This window comes from Hypanus sabinus, chromosome 27, assembly GCF_030144855.1.
Source record: "Hypanus sabinus isolate sHypSab1 chromosome 27, sHypSab1.hap1, whole genome shotgun sequence".
In the NCBI taxonomy this organism is placed as follows: Eukaryota; Metazoa; Chordata; class Chondrichthyes; order Myliobatiformes; family Dasyatidae; genus Hypanus; species Hypanus sabinus.
In genome coordinates, this window is record NC_082732.1 from 46,681,748 (window position 1) to 46,703,981 (window position 22,234).

General features: G+C 41.9%; 1 protein-coding gene across 7 annotated transcripts in view; it reads right to left on the reverse strand.

Annotated features, from left to right (window-relative positions):
- The window catches only part of cfap74 (cilia and flagella associated protein 74), a 460,813-nt gene that overhangs the window by 38,686 nt on the left and 399,893 nt on the right, over positions 1 to 22,234 (reverse strand). For all 7 annotated transcript variants that reach the window (XM_059952433.1, XM_059952430.1, XM_059952431.1 and 4 more), the window contains 4 exons: positions 19,890 to 19,945; positions 11,772 to 11,891; positions 2,293 to 2,445; positions 1,466 to 1,595 (listed from right to left, as the gene is read on the reverse strand). In XM_059952433.1, the coding sequence (XP_059808416.1) occupies positions 1,466 to 1,595; positions 2,293 to 2,445; positions 11,772 to 11,891; positions 19,890 to 19,945 (459 nt within the window). The remainder of the gene's footprint in view (positions 1 to 1,465; positions 1,596 to 2,292; positions 2,446 to 11,771; positions 11,892 to 19,889; positions 19,946 to 22,234) is intronic.

Below are 22,234 nucleotides of genomic sequence, written 5' to 3' on the forward strand. Positions count from 1 at the left end.
AGGCTGTTTCCACTGAGGTTGGGTGGGACTACTCCTAGAGGTCATTGGTTAAGGGTGACAGATAAAAAGATTAAGGGAAGCATGAGAGGAAACTTCTTCACTTAGAGGGTCATTAGAGTGTTGAACAAGCTGCCAGCACAAGTGGTGCAAGTGAGTTTGCTTTCAATGTTTAAAATTAGGTTGGACATGGATGGTGGGGTAAGGAGGGCTATGGTCCTGGTGCAGGTTGATCAGAGTAGACAATTTAAATAGTTGGGCATGGACTAGATGGGCCGAGGAGCCTGTTTCTATGCTGTATTCTTCTATGACTCTATGACTTTATAATTATAGAGAATAAAGAATTATCTAAAAGTGAGTTAGAGGTAAAATACAAATATGCAATAAAATGTTCATGAATATACAAATATTAGCATGTACTTACAATGTAAACAGCATTATCAAAAAGAGTTTAAAGTGTTTACAGTGCGGTGCAGTGACAAAGTAATAGGTAGAGGCAGGTGGTATAGGTACCAAACTGAACTTGGTTATGGTATCACCATCAGTGAGGTGCTCTAACTCATCAATTTCCCCTGTCTTCAGGAGATGGCATTTACCTAAAGATTACACATAACCAATTAAATGTAGAGTAACACACACAAAATGCTGAAGGAACTCAGCAGGTCAGACAACATCTATGGAAATGAATACACATTGATGTTTCAACAGAACCAGAAAGTAAGGGAACATGCCAGAATAAAAAGGTGGGTGGAGGGGAAGGAGGCCAAGCTAGAAGGTAATAGGTGAAGCCAGGTGGGTGAGAAAGTAAAGGGCTGGGGCTGAAGAAGAAGGAATCTGTTAGAAGAGCAGTGAGTCATAAAGAGAAGGATCCAGATCCAGATCAACACACACAAAATGCTGGAGGAACACAGCAGGTCAGACAACATCTATGGAAATGAGTAAACAGTTTGGGCCAAGAGATATTCTGTTCACCACTCTGGCCTCTTACCACTTCTCACCTGCCTATCACCTCCCCCTGTGGCCCCTCTTCCTTTCCTTTTTCCTATGGTCCAATTTCCTCTCCTATCAGATTCCTTCCTCTCCAGGCCTTTACCTTTCTTACCCACGTAGCTTCACCTATCACCTTCTAGCTATCCTCCTTCCCACTCCCCCCCACCTTTTTAGTTTGGCATCTTCCCCCTTCCTTTCCGGTGCTGAAGAAGGGTCTCAGCTGAGAAGTTGACTGTTTTTTCATTTCCATAGGTACTGCCTGATCTGTTGAGTTCCTCCAGCATTTGGTTAATAGGAGAGGAGAGTGGATAATGGGAACAAAGGAAGGAGGAGAGGCACCTTGGGGATGTGATAAGCAGGTGAGCAGATGAGCTAAGAGGCCAGAGTGGGAAGGGGGAGGGGAAAATGAATATGTTTGGATGTAAAATTTCTAGATTTAAATGTTTTTGCATTATTAATAGAATTAATAAGTACTCACCCACTAAAGAAACAGATACTTCACTGGATGTTAAGAACGATGGTAACTCTTGCTGCTCTTTAAACTTTGTGTAAGACAGACTCCCCAACTTCATATGAAACATTACACGCAGCCTCGTTGCATTTTGCAACTGTCAAAATAATAGATGAATAAAATCAGGTTGAATGTAAAGTGCAAGTTCAGCAGGACCAGTTCCAGTGACAATCAACAATGTGATTGTTTTCGTATGATCCAATACATCCAGTATGGTGGTGGGGAAGACAAATGTTATGTTAGCACTTATTTTGAGAGAATTAGAAAATAAAAGCATGGATGTAATGCTGAGGCTTTATAAGGCTTGGTCTGACTGCATGGAGTATTGTAAGCAGTTTTGGGCTCCTTATCTAAGAAACAATGTGCTGGCATTGGGGAGGTCCACAGGATGTTCATGTGAATGATCCTGGGAATGAAAGAGTTAACTTATGAAGAGCGTTTGATAAGCTCTGTGCCTGTATTCACTGGAGTTTGGAAGAAAGAGGAGGGATCTCATTGAACCCCGAGGGCGAGGGTTAGAAGGAGGGTAATGGGATGGGTGGTAGGACTAGCTGGAATGCTCTTGTAAGAATCATTTAAGACCTGATGTGCCAAAAGGTCTCCTGCTGTGCAAGAAACATACTGACGGGCTGGATGTCCTCCTTGTGTTATTTTATGGATTCAGTTGTCACTCACCTTCACAGCTCATGTTTCAGAGCACTGTGAACAACAAAGAACCTTGGTCCCTTCCAGTAAGGAATTAAGAGAAGTCCATGGGGAACTAAACGGAGATACGTATGCTCAGCGTCACTCACCTGAAATGTTACTGTTCTTTTTTGATTTGCAAGAACATATCCCGTATCCAGTAGTTTCTCCACAGAGCAGGAAACTACTGGGTCTATACCAAATCCAGTCAGGATCAGGGAGCAGCTGGCTTTCGCTGTGATAATTTCCATCGATTCATAGAACTGTGAACAGACGATGGAGCATGGTAACTAGAAACTGTGATATGATAGTGACAGGAGATAATTTGTTCTATAACTATGCAGAAATGCTGAATTTCATATTATAATGAAAGGACATCTAAAAGTAGAAAATTGCAAAAAAGTGCTTATATTCACTCAGTAACTCATCAAAAATCCACCCAACCTATAGACTCTCCTTGTAGATGTTAGTTACATCATATGCCAAAGTCAACAACATCAACAAAATGTTGAGAGAGCTCAGCAGTCAGGCAGAGCTGACGTTTTGGGCTGAGACTCTTCAATAGGGAAGAAGAATTCCAGCGTCTGCAGAATCTCTTGCATTTGTAAATAACGTAATTGTCTTTATCTTCAGACCATTATTACTGCAGCTACTGTCTCCTATCAGCTTCTTTATTTCTTCTTCTTAAGTCCCATCACCCCTACAGGGGCACAGGCCACAGACAGCAGCTTGCCAGGGCCTCTGTCCTGGGCTGATGGTTGATTGGCCCTGTGGCTTCTGTCTTCACCACATAACTGCATACATATTCTCATTGAAGAGCCAACCTCTCTCAGGGGGTGAGGTCTTTGGAGCTTCTGTTGGCGTTTTTGCAGCTATGGGTTTTTATGGGATAGATTTACTAGCCCCATGCCCAACTCTCCTCCTTTCACAGTCGGGCTTGAAACCATCTATGGTGGAGTTGGCTCCTTTACTACAGGATGGTAATAGAGTCAGAGAGTCATAAGGACAGACACAAGCCCTTCAGCCCAACTGTCCAAGTTGCATGCCATCTTGGACAATGTCTCCCATCCACTCCATAATGTACTGGTTAGGCACAGGAGTGCATTCAGCCAGAGACTCATTCCACCGAGATACAACACTGAGCATCATAGGAAGTCATTCCTGCCTGTGGCCATCAAATTTTACAACTCCTCCCTCGGAGTGTCATGGACACCCTGAGCCAATAGGCTGGTCCAGGACTTATTTCCACTTGGCATAATTTACCTATTATTATTTACTATTTAATTATTTATGGGTTTATATTGCTATATTCCTACACTATTCTTGGTTGGTGCGACTGCAATGAAACCCAATTTCCCTCGGGATCAATAAAGTATGTCTGTCTGTCTGTCCATGCCGACCAAGATTCCTATCTGAGTTAGTCCCATTTGGCCCATATATCTCTAAAGCACCTTTCCCATCCATGTAGCTGGAGATTTCATAGCTTCAAGGTGAGTTGGTGGGTACTATTACTGGTGACACAAGGAAGGGCCTGTACCCCCTACAATTGATGTGCCTGCCTCACTCTACTCGTCACAATGACATTTGGTTGGAATTTTCACAGCATATAGAAACTGCTTTTTTCCTGAGTTAGTTTTTCAGATAAAACACAGTATGCACAGGTCTTTAGTACTTGGCCAGATACCTCATCTGGGTTGGATGCTTTTCGGGGGTTCACCCTCCTAAAGGCTGCTTACATGTCGGCTTCAGAAACTGATATCACAAGATGTGGGAGCTGGTGATAGTTCCTCTGTGTTTTGACGGTCAAAGTGAGCAGAGAAGGCACTGAGCTCATCTGAAAGCAAAGCCCTGCTGTCTCAATGTTGCAGGATTTAACTTTGTAAGAGGTGATAGCATTCAAGCCCTGCCACAACTGTCAAGCATTCTTCAGTGATTCACATTTGCTCTGGAATTTCCACTTTGCACCTGAGATGGCTTTCTGGAAATTGTAGCTGGACCTTTTTGCATTTTACTTGGTCACCAGACCTGAATTTCACTGATCTGGACCTCAGCAGATTGAAGATTTCATGGTTCATGTAGGGCGTCTGGTTGGTTAAGACCCTGAACAATACTATGGGGACAGCCTCATGCACGACTATTTTTATATTGTCCATGAGAAACCATGGTGTATTGGTTCAAATCCTCTAATGAATCCTTGAACAAGGCCCAGTTCACTGACTCTAAGCAATCCTGTAGCCACTCCTCTGCCTCTCGTTACCACCCCTCTTTGTTATCTTACCCTTACACCTACAGCTTTGCTCTTTAGCCTCTGCCTGAAATGTGGTCCAGGCATGGTATAGTAGGCATACCTAATCATAGTGTAACAGTGATTGAGTGCATTGGGATCCCTGGTGCTGCAGGTGATATGTTGCTTCTTCCCCTCCACTATCAGATTTCTGAATGGACAATGAACACTATTTCACTATTTTTTTCTCTCTTTTTGCACAAGTTCAAATTTATTGTCATCTGACTATATACAACCAGATGAAACAATATTCCTCTGGACCACAGTGCACTTAAAGAACATACATCACACACAGCACATAAAACAAAATATTACCTCTAATAAGGTAATATAATAAAATATAATGCAAAGTGATGGAGTGTGTGGCACAGGTAATCTGTAATTAGATCATTATCCTAGTGACGAAACCTTGGTGGTGGCAGAGTATTCATTAGGCTCACAGCCTGAAAGAATAAGCAGTTACCTAGACTAGCGGTCCACGTGTCATGATGTATGCAGTGGAACCCAAGTGCAGAAGAAAGGCACACTCCAATTTAGAGGCAATGACCAGAGTTTATTCACAAGGATTCCAACAGAACATAAGTGGCCTGGCCAAATGAAACCGCAAGATGCAACATTCTTAAAACTAGGAACCCTTGTGATTAGTGTTAATCGAGCATTTTTCTTAAATAATACAAGTAACATAGAGTCTGTGAGCCTTTCAAAATAAATTTAACAAGTTTAAACTGAAAGCATCAGGATACAGCATTACAAAGAGCACGTCGCTTGAGGAAACAATTAATGACTCTTGTTAAGCACCAATGAACCAGTTCAGATGCTCTAAAAACATCAGAGCCCAATGTTTCCCAGTTCCACGCACAAGCCCAGAGAGCTCATTACAGGACCTCCTTCCTATAGTCAACACCTGATGGCGCAGGGAAACCTGAAAATTTGAGAGGGACCTGGGGAACTTGAGAGGGATCTCGAGAGGGAGGCCTGGAAAACTTCAAGAGTGAAGTTGAATAAACCACAGAAACATGGTGGGCCATGGGAGACCTGGAGAACTGGTGATGTCTGGACCAGGAAAAAAGCCTGGAGACCTGGCAAGAGGCTTGACACTTGGAAAAAGCTGTCAGAATTGGAAGAACGACTTAAGACTTGGAAATACTTGAGTCCATAAGACCAGCAGAATTAGGCCATTGGCCCATCGAATCTTCTCCACCATTTCATCATGGCTGATCCATTTTTCCTCTCAGTCCCAATCTCCTTCCTTCTCCCTGTATCCCTTTATGCCCTGAACAATCAAGAATCTATTAACATCTGCTTTAAATATACATGAAGATTTGGCCTCCACAGCTGCATTTGGCAAAGAATTCCACAGATTCATGATGATGATGATGATGACGTCGACTCAGGCCTAAGAAGCCAGCATTGGGCATTTTCATGCTTTACAAGGTACGGAACGAAATTCTTCACACAGGCATTTCTCAGTATTTTTCTTTATTTTACGAGGGCGTGTTGTGAGCATGACACTCAACCCGGCACAGATGGAAAGCATACTCGGGAACAGTCCGACTGGATTCGAACCCGGGAACCTCCGTTCCGGAGTCTGGCGCTGATGTCACTGTGCCAGCAGCCGACCACTCTCTACAGATTTACCACTCTCTAACTAAAGAAATTCCTCTTCATCTCCATTTCAAAAGTACTCCACTATATTCTGAGGCTGTATCTTCAGGTCTTGGACTCTCCCACCATAGGAAACATCCTCTCCACATCCACTCTATCAAGGCCTTTCACCATTTGATAGATTTCAATGAGAGTTATAAGACCATAAGGCATAGGAACAGAATTCTAGTGTTCTAGAGTCTCTCAGGGAACTACATCTACATGAAATGCATCTGGCTGCAGCTCCTTGAAGACCATGTTAGGGATCTGGAGCAGCAGCTGGATGACCTTCGGCTTGTACAGAGTGAGGAGATAATCAATCTGATTTACTGGGAAGTAGTCACCCTGAAGCTGCAGGAGGCGAGTAGCTGGGTAGCTGAGTAGCTGACTGTCAGGAGAAATGGAAATGCAATTAGGCAATTAGCACAGAGCACCCCTGTGACCATTTGTCTCAAAAATAAAGAGACCACTTTGGATACTGTTGTAGGAGATGACCTTCCGGGAGAATGCCATGGACAGCGGGTTACTGGCATTGAGTATAGGTCCGTGGTGCAGAAGGGAAAGAGGGAGAAGAGGCAAGTGGTAGTGATAGGGGACTCAAATGTCAGGGGAACAGACAGGAGATTCTGTGGACACGAATGGGCCACCTGAATGGTATGTTGCCTCCCAGACGCCGGGGTCAGGGATGTCTTGGATCATGTCCACAACAGTTTTGAGAGGGATGGAGAGCAGCCAGATGTCTCGGTACCAATGACATAGTAAGTTAAAAGCAAGGAGGTCCTGAGAAGAGAATTTAGAGAGTAAGGTAGAAAGCTGAGAAGCAGGACCTCCCAGTAGTAACTGCTGGATTGCTGCTTGTGCCAAGTACCAGTGAGGATAGAAACAGGATGATTTGGCAGGTTAATGTGTGACTGAGAACCTGGTGCAGAGGGGCAGGGCTTCAGGTCTTGGGTCATTGGGATTTCTTCTGGGGGATATATGACCTGTTCAAAAGTTACAGGTTACACCTGAGCTCGAGGGGAACCAAAATTCACATGGGCAGGTTAGTTAGAGCTGTTGGGGAGGGTTTAGGCTAATTTGGTAGGGGTGTGGGAACTGTTGTGAAGGGACGTAGGATAGTACAGATGATAAAACAGCAAAGATAGCGTGCAATCAAACTGTCAGGAAGGACAGGCAGATGACAGGTCAAAATTGCAGCTAGCAGGATGAGTATCAGTGCACTAGAGATGTAGAACCAAAAAGGGTAGCAAATGTAGCACTCAAAGTGTTATATCTCAATGTACTTATAAGTGTGGATAACCTTGTTGCACTTCTACAGATTGCCAGGTACGATGTTGTGGCCATCACTGAATTGTGGCTTAAGGATGGTTAGTGATAGGGGACTCAATAGTCAGGGGTAGTGAATGTCCGAGGTTACATATTGTATTGGATGGATAGGAAGGTCAGCAGAGGGGTTGGTGTGGCTCTGCTGGTAAAGAATGGCACCAAATCAGTAGAAGGATGTGACATAGGATTGGAAGATATTGAATCCTTGTGGATTGAGTTCAGAAACTGCAAGGGTAAAAGGATGCAGGTGGCAGTTATATACAGGCCTCCCAAAAGTAGCTGGTATATGGACCACAGATTACAATAGGAAATTGAAAAGCCGTGTCAAAAGGGCAATGCTATGATTGTCATGGGAGATTTTAACATGCAAGTCAATTGGGAAAATCAGGTTGGAAATGGATCCCAAGAGAGCGAGTTTGTTGAATGCCTACGAGAAGGCTTTTTAGAGCAGTTTGTTATTGAGCCTGCTAGAGGATCAGCTATATTGGATTGGGTGTTATGTAATGAATCAGAGGTGACTAAGGAGCTTAAGGTAAAAGAACACTTCGGAGGCAGTGATCACAATATATAATTGAGATCATTTTGAATTTTGATAGGGAAATAAGTTGTATTTCAGTGGAGTAAAGGAAATTACAGTGGTATGAGAGAGGAGTTGGCCAAAGTAAATTGGAAGAAGATGCTGGCAGGGATGACAGCAAAGCAGCAATGGCATGTGTTTCTGGGGAAAGTGGGGAAGGTGCAGGATAGACATATTCTAAAAATGAATAAATACTCAAATGGCAAAATAGTACAACTGTGGCTGACAAGTGAAGTCAATGCTAAAGTAAAAGCAAAAGAGAAGGCATACAACAAAACAAATATTAGTGGGAAGACAGAGGACTGGAAAGCTTTTAAAACCCTACAGAGAGCAATTAAAAAAATAATTTGGAGGGAAAAGATGAAATACGAAAGCAAACTAGCAAACAATCTCAAAGTGGATAGTAAAAGCTTTTTCAAGTATGTAAAAAAAAAGAGCTGAGAGTAGATATAGGACTGCTAGAAAATGTGAACAGAGTAAAAATAATGGGGGCAAGGAGATGGCAGATGAATGAAATGAGTATTTTGCTTCAGTCTTCAATGTGGAAGGCAATAGCAGTGTGGCAGATTGTTGAAGAATGTGAGGGAAGAGAAGTGAGTGCAGTTACAATTACAAAGGAGAAGGTGTTCATTAAGCTGAAAGACCTAAAAGTACATAAGTCACCTGGGCCAGATGAACTGCACTCTAGTGTTCTGAAAGAGGTAGCAGTAGAGATTGTGGAGACATTAGTAACGAACTTTTAAAAATCATTGGACTCTGGCAAAGTGCCAGAGGACTGGAAAATTGCAAATGTCACTCCATTATTTAAGAAAGGAGGAAGGCAGCAGAAAGGGAATTATAGACCAGTTAATCTGACCTCAGTGGTTGGGAAGATGTTGGAATCAATTGTTGAGGAAGAGGTTATGGAGTACTTCGAGACACAGGGCAGGATAAGACAAAGTCAGCATGGTTTCCTCAAGGGAAAATCTTGCCTGACCAATCTGTTGGAATTCTTTGAGGACATTACAAGTAGGATAGATAAAGGGGATGCAGTGAATGTAGATTTTCAGAAGGACTTCGACCAGGTGCGACACACAAGGCTGCGTACCAAGTTAAGAGCCCATGGTATTACAGGAAAGTTACTAACATGGTTAGAGCACTGGCTAATTGGTAGAAGGCAGCAAATGGGAATAAAAGGATCCTTTTCTGGTTGGCTGCTAGTGACTAGTGGTGTTCCACAAGGGTCGGTGTTGGGACCACTTCTATTTATGCTGTTTATCAATAGTTTAGATGATGGAATAGATGGCTTTGTCACCAAGATTGCAGATGACACAAAGATTTGTGGAGGGACAGGTAGTCTTGAGGAAACAGATAGGCTGCAGTAAGACTTAGATTAGGAGAAAGGATAAGAAAGTGGCAAATGAAATTCAATGTTGGAAAATGCATGGTCATGTACTTTGGAAGTAGAAATAAACGTGCAGACTATTTTCTAAATGGGGAGAAAATTCAAAAATCTGAGATGCAAAGGAACTTGGGAGTCCTTGTATAGAACATCCTAAAGGTTAACTTGGTGGTGAGGAAGGCAAATGAAATGTTAGCATTCATTTCAAGAGGTCTAGAATACCAGAACATGGATGTGATGCTGAAGCTTTACAAGGCACTGGTGAAGCCTAACCTTAAGTATTGTGGGCAGTTTTGGGCTCCTCATCTAAGAAACAATGTGCTGGCTTTGGGAAGGGTTCAGAGAAGGTTCATAAGGATGATTCTGGGAATGAAAGTGTTATCATACGAGGAACTTTTGATTGCTCTGGATCTGTACTTGCTGGAATTTAGAAGGATGAGGGGGGATCTTGTTGAAATCTTTCAAATGTTGAAAGGCCTAGACAGAGTAGATGAAAGGATGTTCCCCATGATTGGGAGTCCAGGACAAGAGGGCACAGCATCAGCATAGAAGCGGGTCCATTTAAAACAGAGATGCAGACAACTCCCCACACATGAGGCTGCTTAACAAGCTATGGGCCCATAATATTACTGGAAAGATTCTAACATAGATAAAGCAGTGGCTGATTGGCAGGAGGCAAAGAGTGAGAATAAAGGGAACCTTTCTGGTTTGTTCCCGGTGACTAGTGGTGTTCCATAGGTGTCTGTGTTGGAATTGATTCTTTTTATGTTGTATGACAATAATTTGGATGCTGGAATTGATAGCTTCGTTGGAAAGTTGGCAGATGAGATGAAGATAGTGGAGGGGCGGGTAACTTTGAGAAAGTAGAGAGGCTACATAAAGACTAAGGACAACGGGCAAAGACATGGTGGATGGAATACAGTGTGGGGAAGTGTATAGTCATGCACTTTGGTAGAAGAAATGAAAGTGTTGACTGTTTTCTAAATGGAGAGAAAATACACAAAACTGAAGCACATAAGGGACTTGGGAGTGCTTGTTCAGGATTCTCTAAAGGTTAAATTGCAGGTTGAGTCTGTGGTGAAGAAGGCAACTGATATGTTAGCATTCATTTTGAGAGCCCTAGAATATAAAAGCAAGGATAAAATCTTGAGACTTTGTAAAGCACTGGTGAGGCCTCACTTGGAGTTTTGGTCCTCTTATCTGAGAAAGGACGTCTTGAAACTGGAGAAGGCTCAATGGAGGTTCAAAAAATGATTCCAGGATTAAGTAGCTTGTCATATAAACAGCATTTGATGCCTTTGGGGCTGTATTCACTGGAATTCAGAAGAACAAAGGCTGATCTAATTGAAACCTATCAAATGGTGAAAGGCCTTGACAGATTGGATATGGAGAGGACATTTTCTATGGCAGGAGTGTCTAAGATCAGACTATTTTTGCACTAGTAATTTAATTTAATTTTAAAAATATGTATTTCTTATTGTAATTGATAACTTTTTTTGTTGTACTGCTGCCATAAAACAGCAAATTTCACGACATATGCCAATGATATTAAAACTGATGTTGATTTTGATTCTGGAACAGTGATATAATCTCATGTTGTTGACTGGTTCTAATGAATGTTCAATGATATAAAATAATAAGTTTGGTTCCCTTTCCACAGATGCCACCATTCTCTGTTTCTATTGCAGATTTCCAGGGTATTTTGTGTTCTGATTACTGGAGAAGTTCCCAGGCTAGTCAGGTCAAAAAGGAGCCTCCACCCCTACTGCCAGCCAGAACAGGAATAACTCTGGGTGTGATATACAGCTCTGGAGAATATGAAACATACAAGCACACTTGTACAGGTCACAACCAGTATCTCCTCAGAACATCCATCCTAGAGCTTTCCTCACACCGTGGCTGTCACTCCTGGTGCCTGCCTGGATCTCAGGGTTAGATCGCAGGTATACAGTAAAGGTCAGTGTAGTTCCCTGCTTTTAATATACTGTAATATGGAACTCTCTGACCAGAATCAAAACAAATACTTCTCCAAAATTTTTCTCCAAAAAATGGAGGGCTTTGTGGGAGGAAAGGGTTAGATTGATCTTAGATTAGGTTAACAGGTCGGGGCCTGTACTGTGCTGTAATATTGTTCTATATTCTAATGTGAAATTCATTATTAATATACAATGTTTAAAGTAAATTTAATATCGAAGTACGTATGTGTTACCAAGTACTAGCCTGAGGTTCATTTTCTTGCAGGCATTCACAATAGAACAAAGATATACAATAGAATCAGTCAAAAACTACACACAAAAAATGACAATCAATAGCCCATCATTTAAAAAAAATTCAACTTAATACAAATAAACTAAATAAAGAACAGTAAAAACCTTACCATTTTACTTGCAGTTGGCATGAAGGAAAAGATAAGATTTTGAGTTTCCCCTGGTTGAAGGGCTCGAAGGAAACTCAACAGCTGGAAGGGACCTCCGGGATCCAGCAGAGTTGATTTCAGCTATAATATTGTTCATTAAGGATTCATTTAGAGAAAAGCACAGAAACTTGAAGATAAAGGGTTAAATAAATCTAGTAGTGATAATTTGACTCTCTATAAATGTATACTTAGTGGCCACTTTAATAGATATACCTGTACATCAGCTCATTAATGTAAATACCTAATCAGCCCATTGTGTGGCAACAACTCAAAGCATAAGAGTTTGTATCATGGTCACGACGTTCATTTGTTGATCACACAAAATATCAGAATGGGGAAGGAATGTGACTTAAGTGATTTTGACCATGTAATGATTTTGGTGCCAGATGGGATGGTTTGAGTATTTTAGAAAATGCTAATCTCCTGGCACTTACAGCAGTCTCTGGAGTTTACAGAGAATGGTGCAAAAAAACAAAAAAAATTCTGGTGAGCAGCAGTTCTGAGGGCAAAAATTGAGAATGATTCAGTCTGATAGAAAGGTGACAGTAACTCAAGTAACCAAGATTACAACAGTGGTGTGCAGAGGAGCATCCTGAATGTACAACACATCAAGCCTTCAAGTGCATGGGCTACAGCAGAAGAAACCAGGAACATACACTCAGTGGCCACATTATTAGGTACAACAGGTACCACTGACTGCATATAAATAACATTACACAATTCAAATAAGATAATGTCTGAATATAATACAGCCATTCCTAAATCTAATCATGGGGAAAGTCTTCCTTACAGAGTGATGAGGATGTAACAAAACACATTGATGAAGGTAGAACAGAAGACGTAATGTATATGGATTTCAGTAAGGCATTTGGTAAGGTTCCCCATGCAAGGCTCATTCAGAATGTAAGGGGGCCTGGTATCTAAGGAGACCTTGCTTTGTGAATCCAGAATTGGATTGCCCACAGTAGGCAAAGGGTGGTTGTAGATGGTTCGTATTCTGCATGGAGGTCAGTGACCAGTGGTGTTCCACAGGGAACTGTTTCGGGACCCCCTCCTCGTTGTGATTTTTACAAATGACCTGGATGAAGAAATTGAAGGGTGGGTTAGTAAATTTGCTGATGACACAAAGATTGGTTGGGGTTGTTGTGGATAGTCTAGAGGGTTGTCAGAGGTTACAGCGGGACATTGGTAGGATGCAGAACTCAGCTGAAAAATGGCAGATGGAGTTCAACCCAGATAAGTGTGAAGTGCTTCATTTTAGTAGGTCAAATTTGAATGCAGAATATAGTATTAAAGGTAAGACTCTGCAGTGTGGAGGATCAGAGAGATCTTGGGGTACATGTCTATAGGACACTCAAAGCCGCTACACAGGTTGATTCTGTAGTTAAGAAGATGTATGGTGTGTTGGCATTCTTCAACCATGAGACTGAGTTCAAGAGCCGTGAGGTAATATTACAGCTATATAAGATTTTGGTCAGACCCCACTTAGAGTACTGTGCTTAGTTCTGGTCATCTCACCACAGGAAGGATGTGCATACAATAGAAAAGGTGCAGAGGAGATTTATGAGGATGTTGCCTGGATTGGAGAGCATGCCTTATGAGAATAGGTTGAGTGAATTTGGCCTTTTCTCTTTGGAGGATGAGAAGTGGCCTGATAGAGATGTATGTTGAGAGGCATTGATTGTGTGGATAGTCAGAGGCTTTTTACTAGGGCTGAAACAGCTAACATGAGGGAGTATAGTTTTAAGGTGCTTGGAATAGGAACAGAGGGAATGTCAGGGGTAAGTATTTTTACACAGAGAGTAGTGGGTGTGTGGAATACACTGCCAATGACAGCGGTGGAGGCAGATACAATAGGGCATTTTAAAAGACTCTTAGATAGGTACATGGAGCTTAGAAAATTACAGGGCTATGTGATCGGGTAATTCTAGTCAGTTTCTAGAGTAGATTACATGGTCAGCACAACATTGTGGGCCGAAGTGCCTGTAATGTGCTGTAGATTTCTGTGTTCTATGTGGAATTGTTACTACATGCAGTGAATAAGACACATAGAGAGATGTATTTAAGGGGAAGTTTTCAGGTAAGGATGGTCAAATAGACATGATCTGTCAGAGGTGAAAGCAGTTTGAGGTTTGTGCTCAATATAAACTCTGGCACAGACTAGTTGGGTAAAATGATTTAGTTCTGCATTATATATCCTGTGTAATTATTGTATTTCTGTTTTAAAATTCCCCTTTTAATTCCTGCTTATGAGTTAGTGTCATGCAGCAGGGAATCAGGCTCTCCAACCTAATTGGTCCATGCCAACTAAGATTGCCATCCAAGCTGGTCCCATTCGCCCACAATTGGTCCATATCACTCTCCTATTCTGTTCATGTACCTCTCCAAGTGTCTTTGGCCATTTTTCAGCAAGAAGCAAAAACACTTCATAAACACAACAGATTCATCAGATACTGGAAATCTTGAGTAACACGCACAAAACGCTGAAGGAATTAAACGAGTCAATCAGCATCTATGAAGGGGGATAAGCAGTTGACATTTTGAGCTGAGACCCTTCATACCTGGTATCACAGGTAGCTAGGGTTGTAAACAGAACGTTGGTACATCGGCCTTCATAAATCAAAGTACTGAGTAAAGGAGTTGGGATGCTACATTGAACATTGGTGAAGCCTAATTTGGAGTATCATGTGCAAATCTGGTCACCTACCTACAGCAAAGATATCAAGAAAATTTAAAGAGTGCAGAGAAAATTTACATGGATGTTGCTGGGACTTGAGAACCTGAATATAAGGAAAGGTTGAATAGGTTAGAAGTTTATTCGCTAGAGCATAGGAGAATGATGGAAGATTTGATAAAGGTGTAAATTATGAGGTGTATGGATAGGGTAAATGCAAGCAGGATTTTTCCACTGATGTTGAGTGAGACTAACTAGAAGTCATGGGTTAAGGGTGAAAGATAAGGGGAGCTCTTAATTTAAAGGATGGTGAAAGTGTGGAACAACCTGCTGGCAGAACTAGTGGATGTAAGCTTGATTTCAACATTTAAGAGAAACTTGGATTGGTACAATGATGGGAGGGGCATGGAGGACTATAGTCCGGGCGCAGGTCTATAGGACTAGGCAGATTAGTAGTTTGGCATGGACTAGATGGGCCAAAGGGCCTGTTCTGCACTGTAGTGTTCTATGGCTCTATAAGATTAACACTATTGTTTTACAGCATGCTGGCTCTAAGATTGCGGCCTGATTCCATCCTCTGTAAGGAGTTGTACACTTTTCCGTGACCACGTGGGATTCCTCTGGGTGCTCCTGTTTCGACCCACAGTCCAAAGGCGTACAAGTTAGGGTTTGTAAGTGTGGGCATGCTATGTTGGCACTAGATGCGTGGCAACACTTATGTTGGTGATACGATTTGATGCAAACAAAATGCATTTCACTGTATATCTTGATATACATATGACGAAGACAATCTTAATCACAATTTTAATTCTAAACAGGAGACTATTCATTTCCACATGATTGTCCATTAGGATTCCACTGGAATAGACAAGTGGAGGAAAGCTGTTTGTCTTGTATGTTGAGGCCAAATAAAGAGGGTAAATGAATCCAAGCTTATCCCCTGAATCATCTGTTGCAGTGTCAATCTTATCTGTTCATTGAAAGGCACTACTCCTTTCTAACTAGGGATTGACCCATTAAAAGAGCATTGCAGCTCTCCCACTGGCTGACATCACAGTGCTGGTAGACTACAAATCTAGTCCTCTCTAGCATGGGGGTCTTATCTCGGATGAAGTCACAAATAGTACTGCAGAAGCAGTGGAAGGGTGCTGCAGAGACAGAGGGCCTGAGCACACTTTAAGTAAGTATTTGTATTTGTGTGTAACTTGCAGGGTTTACTGAATGTCTAGTGTTTGTCTTGCCCTGTAAATAAATGGTTAACTGACATATCGGTTGTGAGTGCTCTCAGTCCCCATGCACCAAATCCATGAAGCTGATTTCACACAACACCATTTCACCATACCATTTGGGTATGGATTTATATGAAGCATTAAGAGGGTGGATCAGTGGTATGAAAGGTAGTGTGGCCATCTCATAGCTCCAGTGACCCAGATCAACCCTAACCTGCTGTGTTCCTCATACAGAGTCTGTATGTGTCTCCCATGACCATGCAATTATCCTCTGGGTGTTCTGCTTTCCAAGGATGCATGGATGGGTTAACTGGCTAAATGTAAAATTCACCGTGGCGGACAGGAAGACTCTACAAGGGGCAGTCAAAATTGCCCAATGTATCACCGGCACCAGCTTACATGTCATCAAGTAAATATATGCAGAAAGGTGCTGGAAAAGAAGCAGTGGCATCATGAAGGATCTCTCCCACCCTGCTCAAGGACTGTTTGACCCACTCACATCAGAAGTCTACGTAACATCCATGATAGGACCACCAGACTCAAAAACAGTTACTTTCCCTAAGCAGTAAGGCTGATCAACACCTCCACACACTAACCCACCCATTCACTCCCCCAACTACCACTACTTTATAACACACACAAAATGCTGGAGGAACTCAGCAGGCCAGGCAGCATCTATGGAAAACAGTACAGTTGACGTTTCAGACCGAGACCCTTCAGCAGAATGCTCTTGGCTCGAGAAGTCAACTGTATTTGTTCCTATAGATGTTGCCTGGCCTGCTGAGTTACTCCAGCATTTTGTGTGTGTTGCTTGGATTTCCAGCATCTGCAGATTTTCTCATGTTATGACAGGAGTGAAGGTAAGACCGATTAGAGATAAAAGTGGGAAGATGTGCCTGGAGGCTGTGGAAGTGAGCGAGGTCCTCAATGAATACTTCTCTTCGGTATTCACCACTGAGAGGGAACTTGATGACAGTGAGGACAATATGAGTGAGATTGATGTTCTGGAGGATGTTGATATTAAGGGAGAGGAGGTGTTGGAGTTGTTAAAATACATTAGGATGGTTAAGTCCCCGGGGCCTGACAGAATATTCCCTAGACTGCTCCACGAGGCAAGGGAGGAGACTGCTAAGCCTCTGGCTAGGATCTTTATGTCCTCGTTGTCCATGGGAATGGTACCAGAGGATTGGAGGGAGGTGAATGTTGTCCCCTTGTTCAAAAAAGGTAGTAGGGATAGTCCAGGTAATTATAGACCAGTGAGCCTTACGTCTGTGGTGGGAAAGCTGTTGGAAAAGATTCTTAGAGATAGGATCTATGGGCATTTAGAGAATCATGGTCTGATCAGGGACAGTCAGCATGGCTTTGTGAAGGGCAGATAGTGCCTAACAAGCCTGATTGAGGAGGTGACCAGGCATATAGATGAGGGTAGTGCAGTGGATGTGATCTACATGGATTTTAGTAAGGCATTGACAAGGTTCCACATGGTAGGCTTATTCAGAAAGTCAGAAGGCATGGGATCCAGGAAAGTTTGGTCAGGTGGATTCAGAATTGGCTTGCCTGCAGAAGGCAGAGGGTCGTGGTGGAGGGAGTACATTCAGATTGGAGAGTTGTGACTAGTGGTGTCCCACAAGGATCTGTTCTGGGACCTCTACTTTTTGTGATTTTTATTAACAATCTGGATGTGGGGGTAGAAGGGTGGGTTGGCAAGTTTGCAGACGACACAAAGGTTGGTGGTGTTGTAAATAGTGTAGAGGATTGTCGAAGATTGCAGAGAGACATTGACAGGATGCAGAAGTGGGCTGAGAAGTGACAGATGGAGTTCAACCCGGAGAAGTGTGAGGTGGTACACTTTGGAAGGACAAACTCCAAGGCAGAGTACAAAGTAAATGGCAGGATACTTGGTAGTGTGGAGGAGCAGAGGGATCTGGGGGTACATGTCCACAGATCCCTGAAAGTTGCCTCACAGGTAGATACGGTAGTTAAGAAAGCTAATAGGGTATTAGCTTTCATAAGTCGAGGGACAGAGTTTAAGAGTCGTGATATAATGATGCAGCTCTATAAAACTCTAGTTAGGCCACACTTGGAGTACTGTGTCCAGTTCTGGTCACCTCACTATAGGAAGGATGTGGAAGCATTGGAAAGGGTACAGAAGAGATTTACCAGGATGCTGCCTGGTTTAGAGAGTATGGATTATGATCAGAGATTAAGGGAGCTAGGGCTTTACTCTTTGGAGAGAAGTAGGATGAGAGAAGACATGATAGAGGTGTACAAGAGGAATAGACAGAGTGGACAGCCAGCGCATCTTCCCCAGGGCACCACTGCTCAGTACAAGAGGACATGGCTTTAAGGTAAGGGGAGGGAAGTTCAAGGGGGATATTAGAGGAAGGTTTTTCACTCAGAGAGTGGTTGGTGCGAGGAAGGCACTGCCTGAGTCAGTGGTGGAGGCAGATACACTAGTGAAATTTAAGAGACTACTAGACAGGCATATGGAGGAACTTAAGGTGGGGGGTTATATGGGAGGCAGGGTTTGAATTGTGGGCCAAAGGACCTGTAATGTGCTGTACTATTCTATGTTCTATGTTTGGACCACTACTTTATTATTTCCTGTCAATCACATTATGTACAGACCTTCCTGTGCCTATCATCACTTTCTGGTCAAAGAATGAATTATGTATATAAGCTATCTTACATATTTATATTATTAGGTTTTTTATTATTATCACTTTCTTTATCTTATTGGTTTTTTGTGTTGCAAAGGAGCAGGAGTAACAATTATTTCATTCCCCTTTAGACTTATGTACTGGAAATGACATTCAACAATCTCGAATGCTGAATCTTGTATGTGGTTGGTCTCAGAACTGAATGTGAAATTGAAGAAATACGAGGGAAAACAGGTTACAGGGAAACAGGCGGGCGAATAGATTGTTCTGTGAATGTGAATTGCCCTGATGGGGTGAATGGCCTCCTCAATCATAAGGATTACTCTGGACAACAAATCTTTTCAGAAGTGTTGCTCCCTCAGAATTTTATTTTTGTTTATGATAGACTGCTTGAAGATGAACACAAATATAATTTCAGACTACTTGTATCATGTAGGAATTTGGAGAAACAACAAATTAACTTCTATTGAATATAATGTGTTGAATAGAATGGTGCTGATGCTTTGCAATAGTTCAACTAAGTTAAAAATATTTTGTTAATGATTTTCATTTGTACTCAGTGTCTGAGGCTTCTCGCTTAAGTGTCCAACAATAATTCGCCAGCATTGATGGATTCCAGTTGCCATTATCTTTTCTTCATGACCGCAATGTCCTGGTGAAACCTTTCACCATGCTTGTCACTAACAGCAACAAGATTTGCAGGGAAAAAGTCTAAACAGGAATGCAGAAAACTAATCCTTAGTGACATGTTGCATTTCATGGGCTTTATATGCTTGAAACATGCTTTCAACCAGCTGCATGTAGCTTGGTGCTCTGTAGATGCTGAGAAAAATTTCAACAACTTCCTTGAATGCCTTCCATGTGATTTTCTCCGGTCCCACTAGAAATTCTTCAAATTGCCTGTCACTGACGACCTGTTTAATTTGTGGACCAACACAAATATTTTCCTTAATCTTGGCATCAGTTATTATGGGAAGCATCTGTTTCAAAAATCAAAATCCTTCATTGAAATTTTTGTGCCTGGTGATAGCAAATTTCATCCTTACAGTCCTGAACCCAATAATTATTATTAAAACCTGTCCTGCCATGCAGCAGCCGCACTGCCTAAGCATGCCCAAGCAGCCTGGACAAGATAGGAAACTTTTCAGCTTACATTGTAGGCACCATTTTAATTGACTTGAATTATGAATTGAAATAATAAACATAAGTGGTTTCAAGAAATGGTGCGTGATAGGGAAATCTCATGGTGATTTTCATGGTCAGTAGCACAAAATTTATAAGATACACCAAAAGGTATTCAGGAAGTAAAATCTTTGTTGTCCAGTGTTATTAGAAATAAGATTACACTCTTTGCACACCTTTTTATTTGTGCAATTTCATTTAACATAAGGGATAAAAGAGACAAGGTAAATAAAAGCAGAACACAAGGCTCAGGCCCACAGCTATAAGCAATCAATACCTTCACACGACCATAGGAACTTCTGAAGTAGTCAATACAACTAAAGTGAAAGGATACCTCCAGATCATCTTGAGAAATATTCTGAACCATGACCTTTTTAACTATTCTTTGCCCTGCAATAACATTAAAATAAATTGGATTTATTTAAACATCATTTACATGTGAGGAAAATTAGCTCTAAATTTCTAAAGCCTCAAACCATCAGGTAGCGACCCTTGTAGACACTAAAAGCTATTGGTGCTGAAACCCTTTAAATTCATCACAATTAATTATCACTTGTCCTTGAATAATGTTTATATGGGTACATGTAAAAAAAGCTGAACTGTTTGTCATTTCTGCTTCAAGTGTTTATTTGTATTCAGCAGAACTGCATCTACAAAGCTACTTGAGCAAGCTAGGACTTTTCTCTTTGGAGTGAAAGAGGGTAAGAAGTGATGTGATAGAGGTGTACAAGATTCTAAGATGCATAGTTCGAGTGGACGGCCAGAGACTTTTTCCCAGGGAAGAAATGGCTAAAATAAAGGGGGATAATTTTAAAGTGATTGGAGAAAAGTATAGTGGGTATGTCAGAGGTAGTTTTTTTCACACAGAGAGTGGTGGGTTTGTGGCATGAGCTGTCGTAGCTGGTGGTGGAGGCAGGTACAGATTAAAGTAAAATGAAAGGTTATGTGTGAGGGAAGGGTTAGATTGATCTCAGGGCAGGTTAAGAGGTTGGCACAACCTTGTAGGCCAGAGGGGATGTACCATGCTGTAATATTGTATGTTTTATGTTCAATCTAGGCACAAACGTCAATGTGGAAGTGAGATTATGTTGCATAATCAATGTCATTATACCTTTTCTTTGGATAAAAAAATCTCGGAAAAATTATCTAGAAACATTGTAACATAGAAACATAGAAAACTTACAGAACAATACAGGCTCTTCAGCCCACAATGTTGTGCCCAACATGTACTTACTTTAGAAATAACCTAAGGGTACCCATAGCTCTCTATTTTTCTAAGCTTTATGTACCTATCCAGGAGTCTCTTAAAAGACCCTATCATATCCACCTCCACCACTGTTGCTGGCAGCCCATTTCATGCACTCACCACTCTCTGCGTAAAAAAACTTACCCCTGATGTCCCCTCTGAACCTACTTCCAAGCACTTTAAAACTGCGCCCTCTCATGTTAGCCATTTCAGCCCTGGGAAAGAGCTTCTGACTGACCACACGATCAAGGCCTTTCATCAATAATTCTCTGGAATTATTGGGCCCTCCATATCCTCTCACAATCAACCCCCATAATCCAACAGAGAACACACCATGTCCTGGACTAATTGAATTTTTAAACCAATGACTATAGGCTACAGTTATTTTGAATATTCAGACCACTTACAGCATCATTATGGACATTAGTCGGCACTATAACAGAGTAATAGAGCACTACACCACAGAAACAAGCCCTTCGGCTCATCTAGTTTGTGCTGAATTGTCCCATCGACCTGCACCCGAGCCATTGCCCTCCATAAACTCCCATCCATATACTAAACTTTTCTGAGATGTTGCAATCAAACCTACATCTACTGCTTGTGCTGGCAGATCGTTCCACACTCTCACTGCCCTCTGAGTAAAATCCCCTTTCAAGTTCACCCTTAACCTATGACATCCACTTCTAGATTCACTCAACCTCAGTGAAAAGAGCCTGTTTGCATTAACCCTATCTATACCCCTCATAATTTTGTAGACCTTTGTATTTTGTAATAGTGTAATGCATTTCAAACTGACATCCAACAGGGCAGAATACAGGTTCCCTCAATGTACAGCTTTCCATCCGTAGTAATCTTGGTGGACTTGCACCATCCAGGCCATGCTCTCTTGTCTCTGCTGCCATAAAGAAGGAGATACAGGAGCCTTATGTCCTATACCACCAGGTTCAGGAATAGTTATTACCCCTCGATCATCAGGCTCTTAAATCAGAGGGGATAACTTCAGTCAACTTCACTCACCCCAACACTGAACTGTTCCTATAACCTACGAAATCACTTTCAAGGACTCTTCATGTTCTCAGTATTTCTTGCTTATTTATTTATTATTATTATTTTGTTTATAATTTTTGTCTCTTTGTACTTACAGTGAATGCCTGCAGGAGATTGCACAGGAGCTGGAAAATGCATGTAATAAGGGTAATGTCACAGTTGTAATGGGGGACTTCAATAGGCAAGGTGATTGGGAAAATCAGTTTGGTGTCAGATTGCAAGAGGGGGCAATTTTTGAATGCCTACCAGATGGCTTTTTAGAGTAGCTTGTGCTTGAGCCTACTCAGGGAGAGGCTATCTTAGACTGGGTGTTGTACAATAGCCCAGATCTTATTTGGGAGCTTAAAGGAAAGGAACACTTAGGAGACAGTGATCATAATATGATT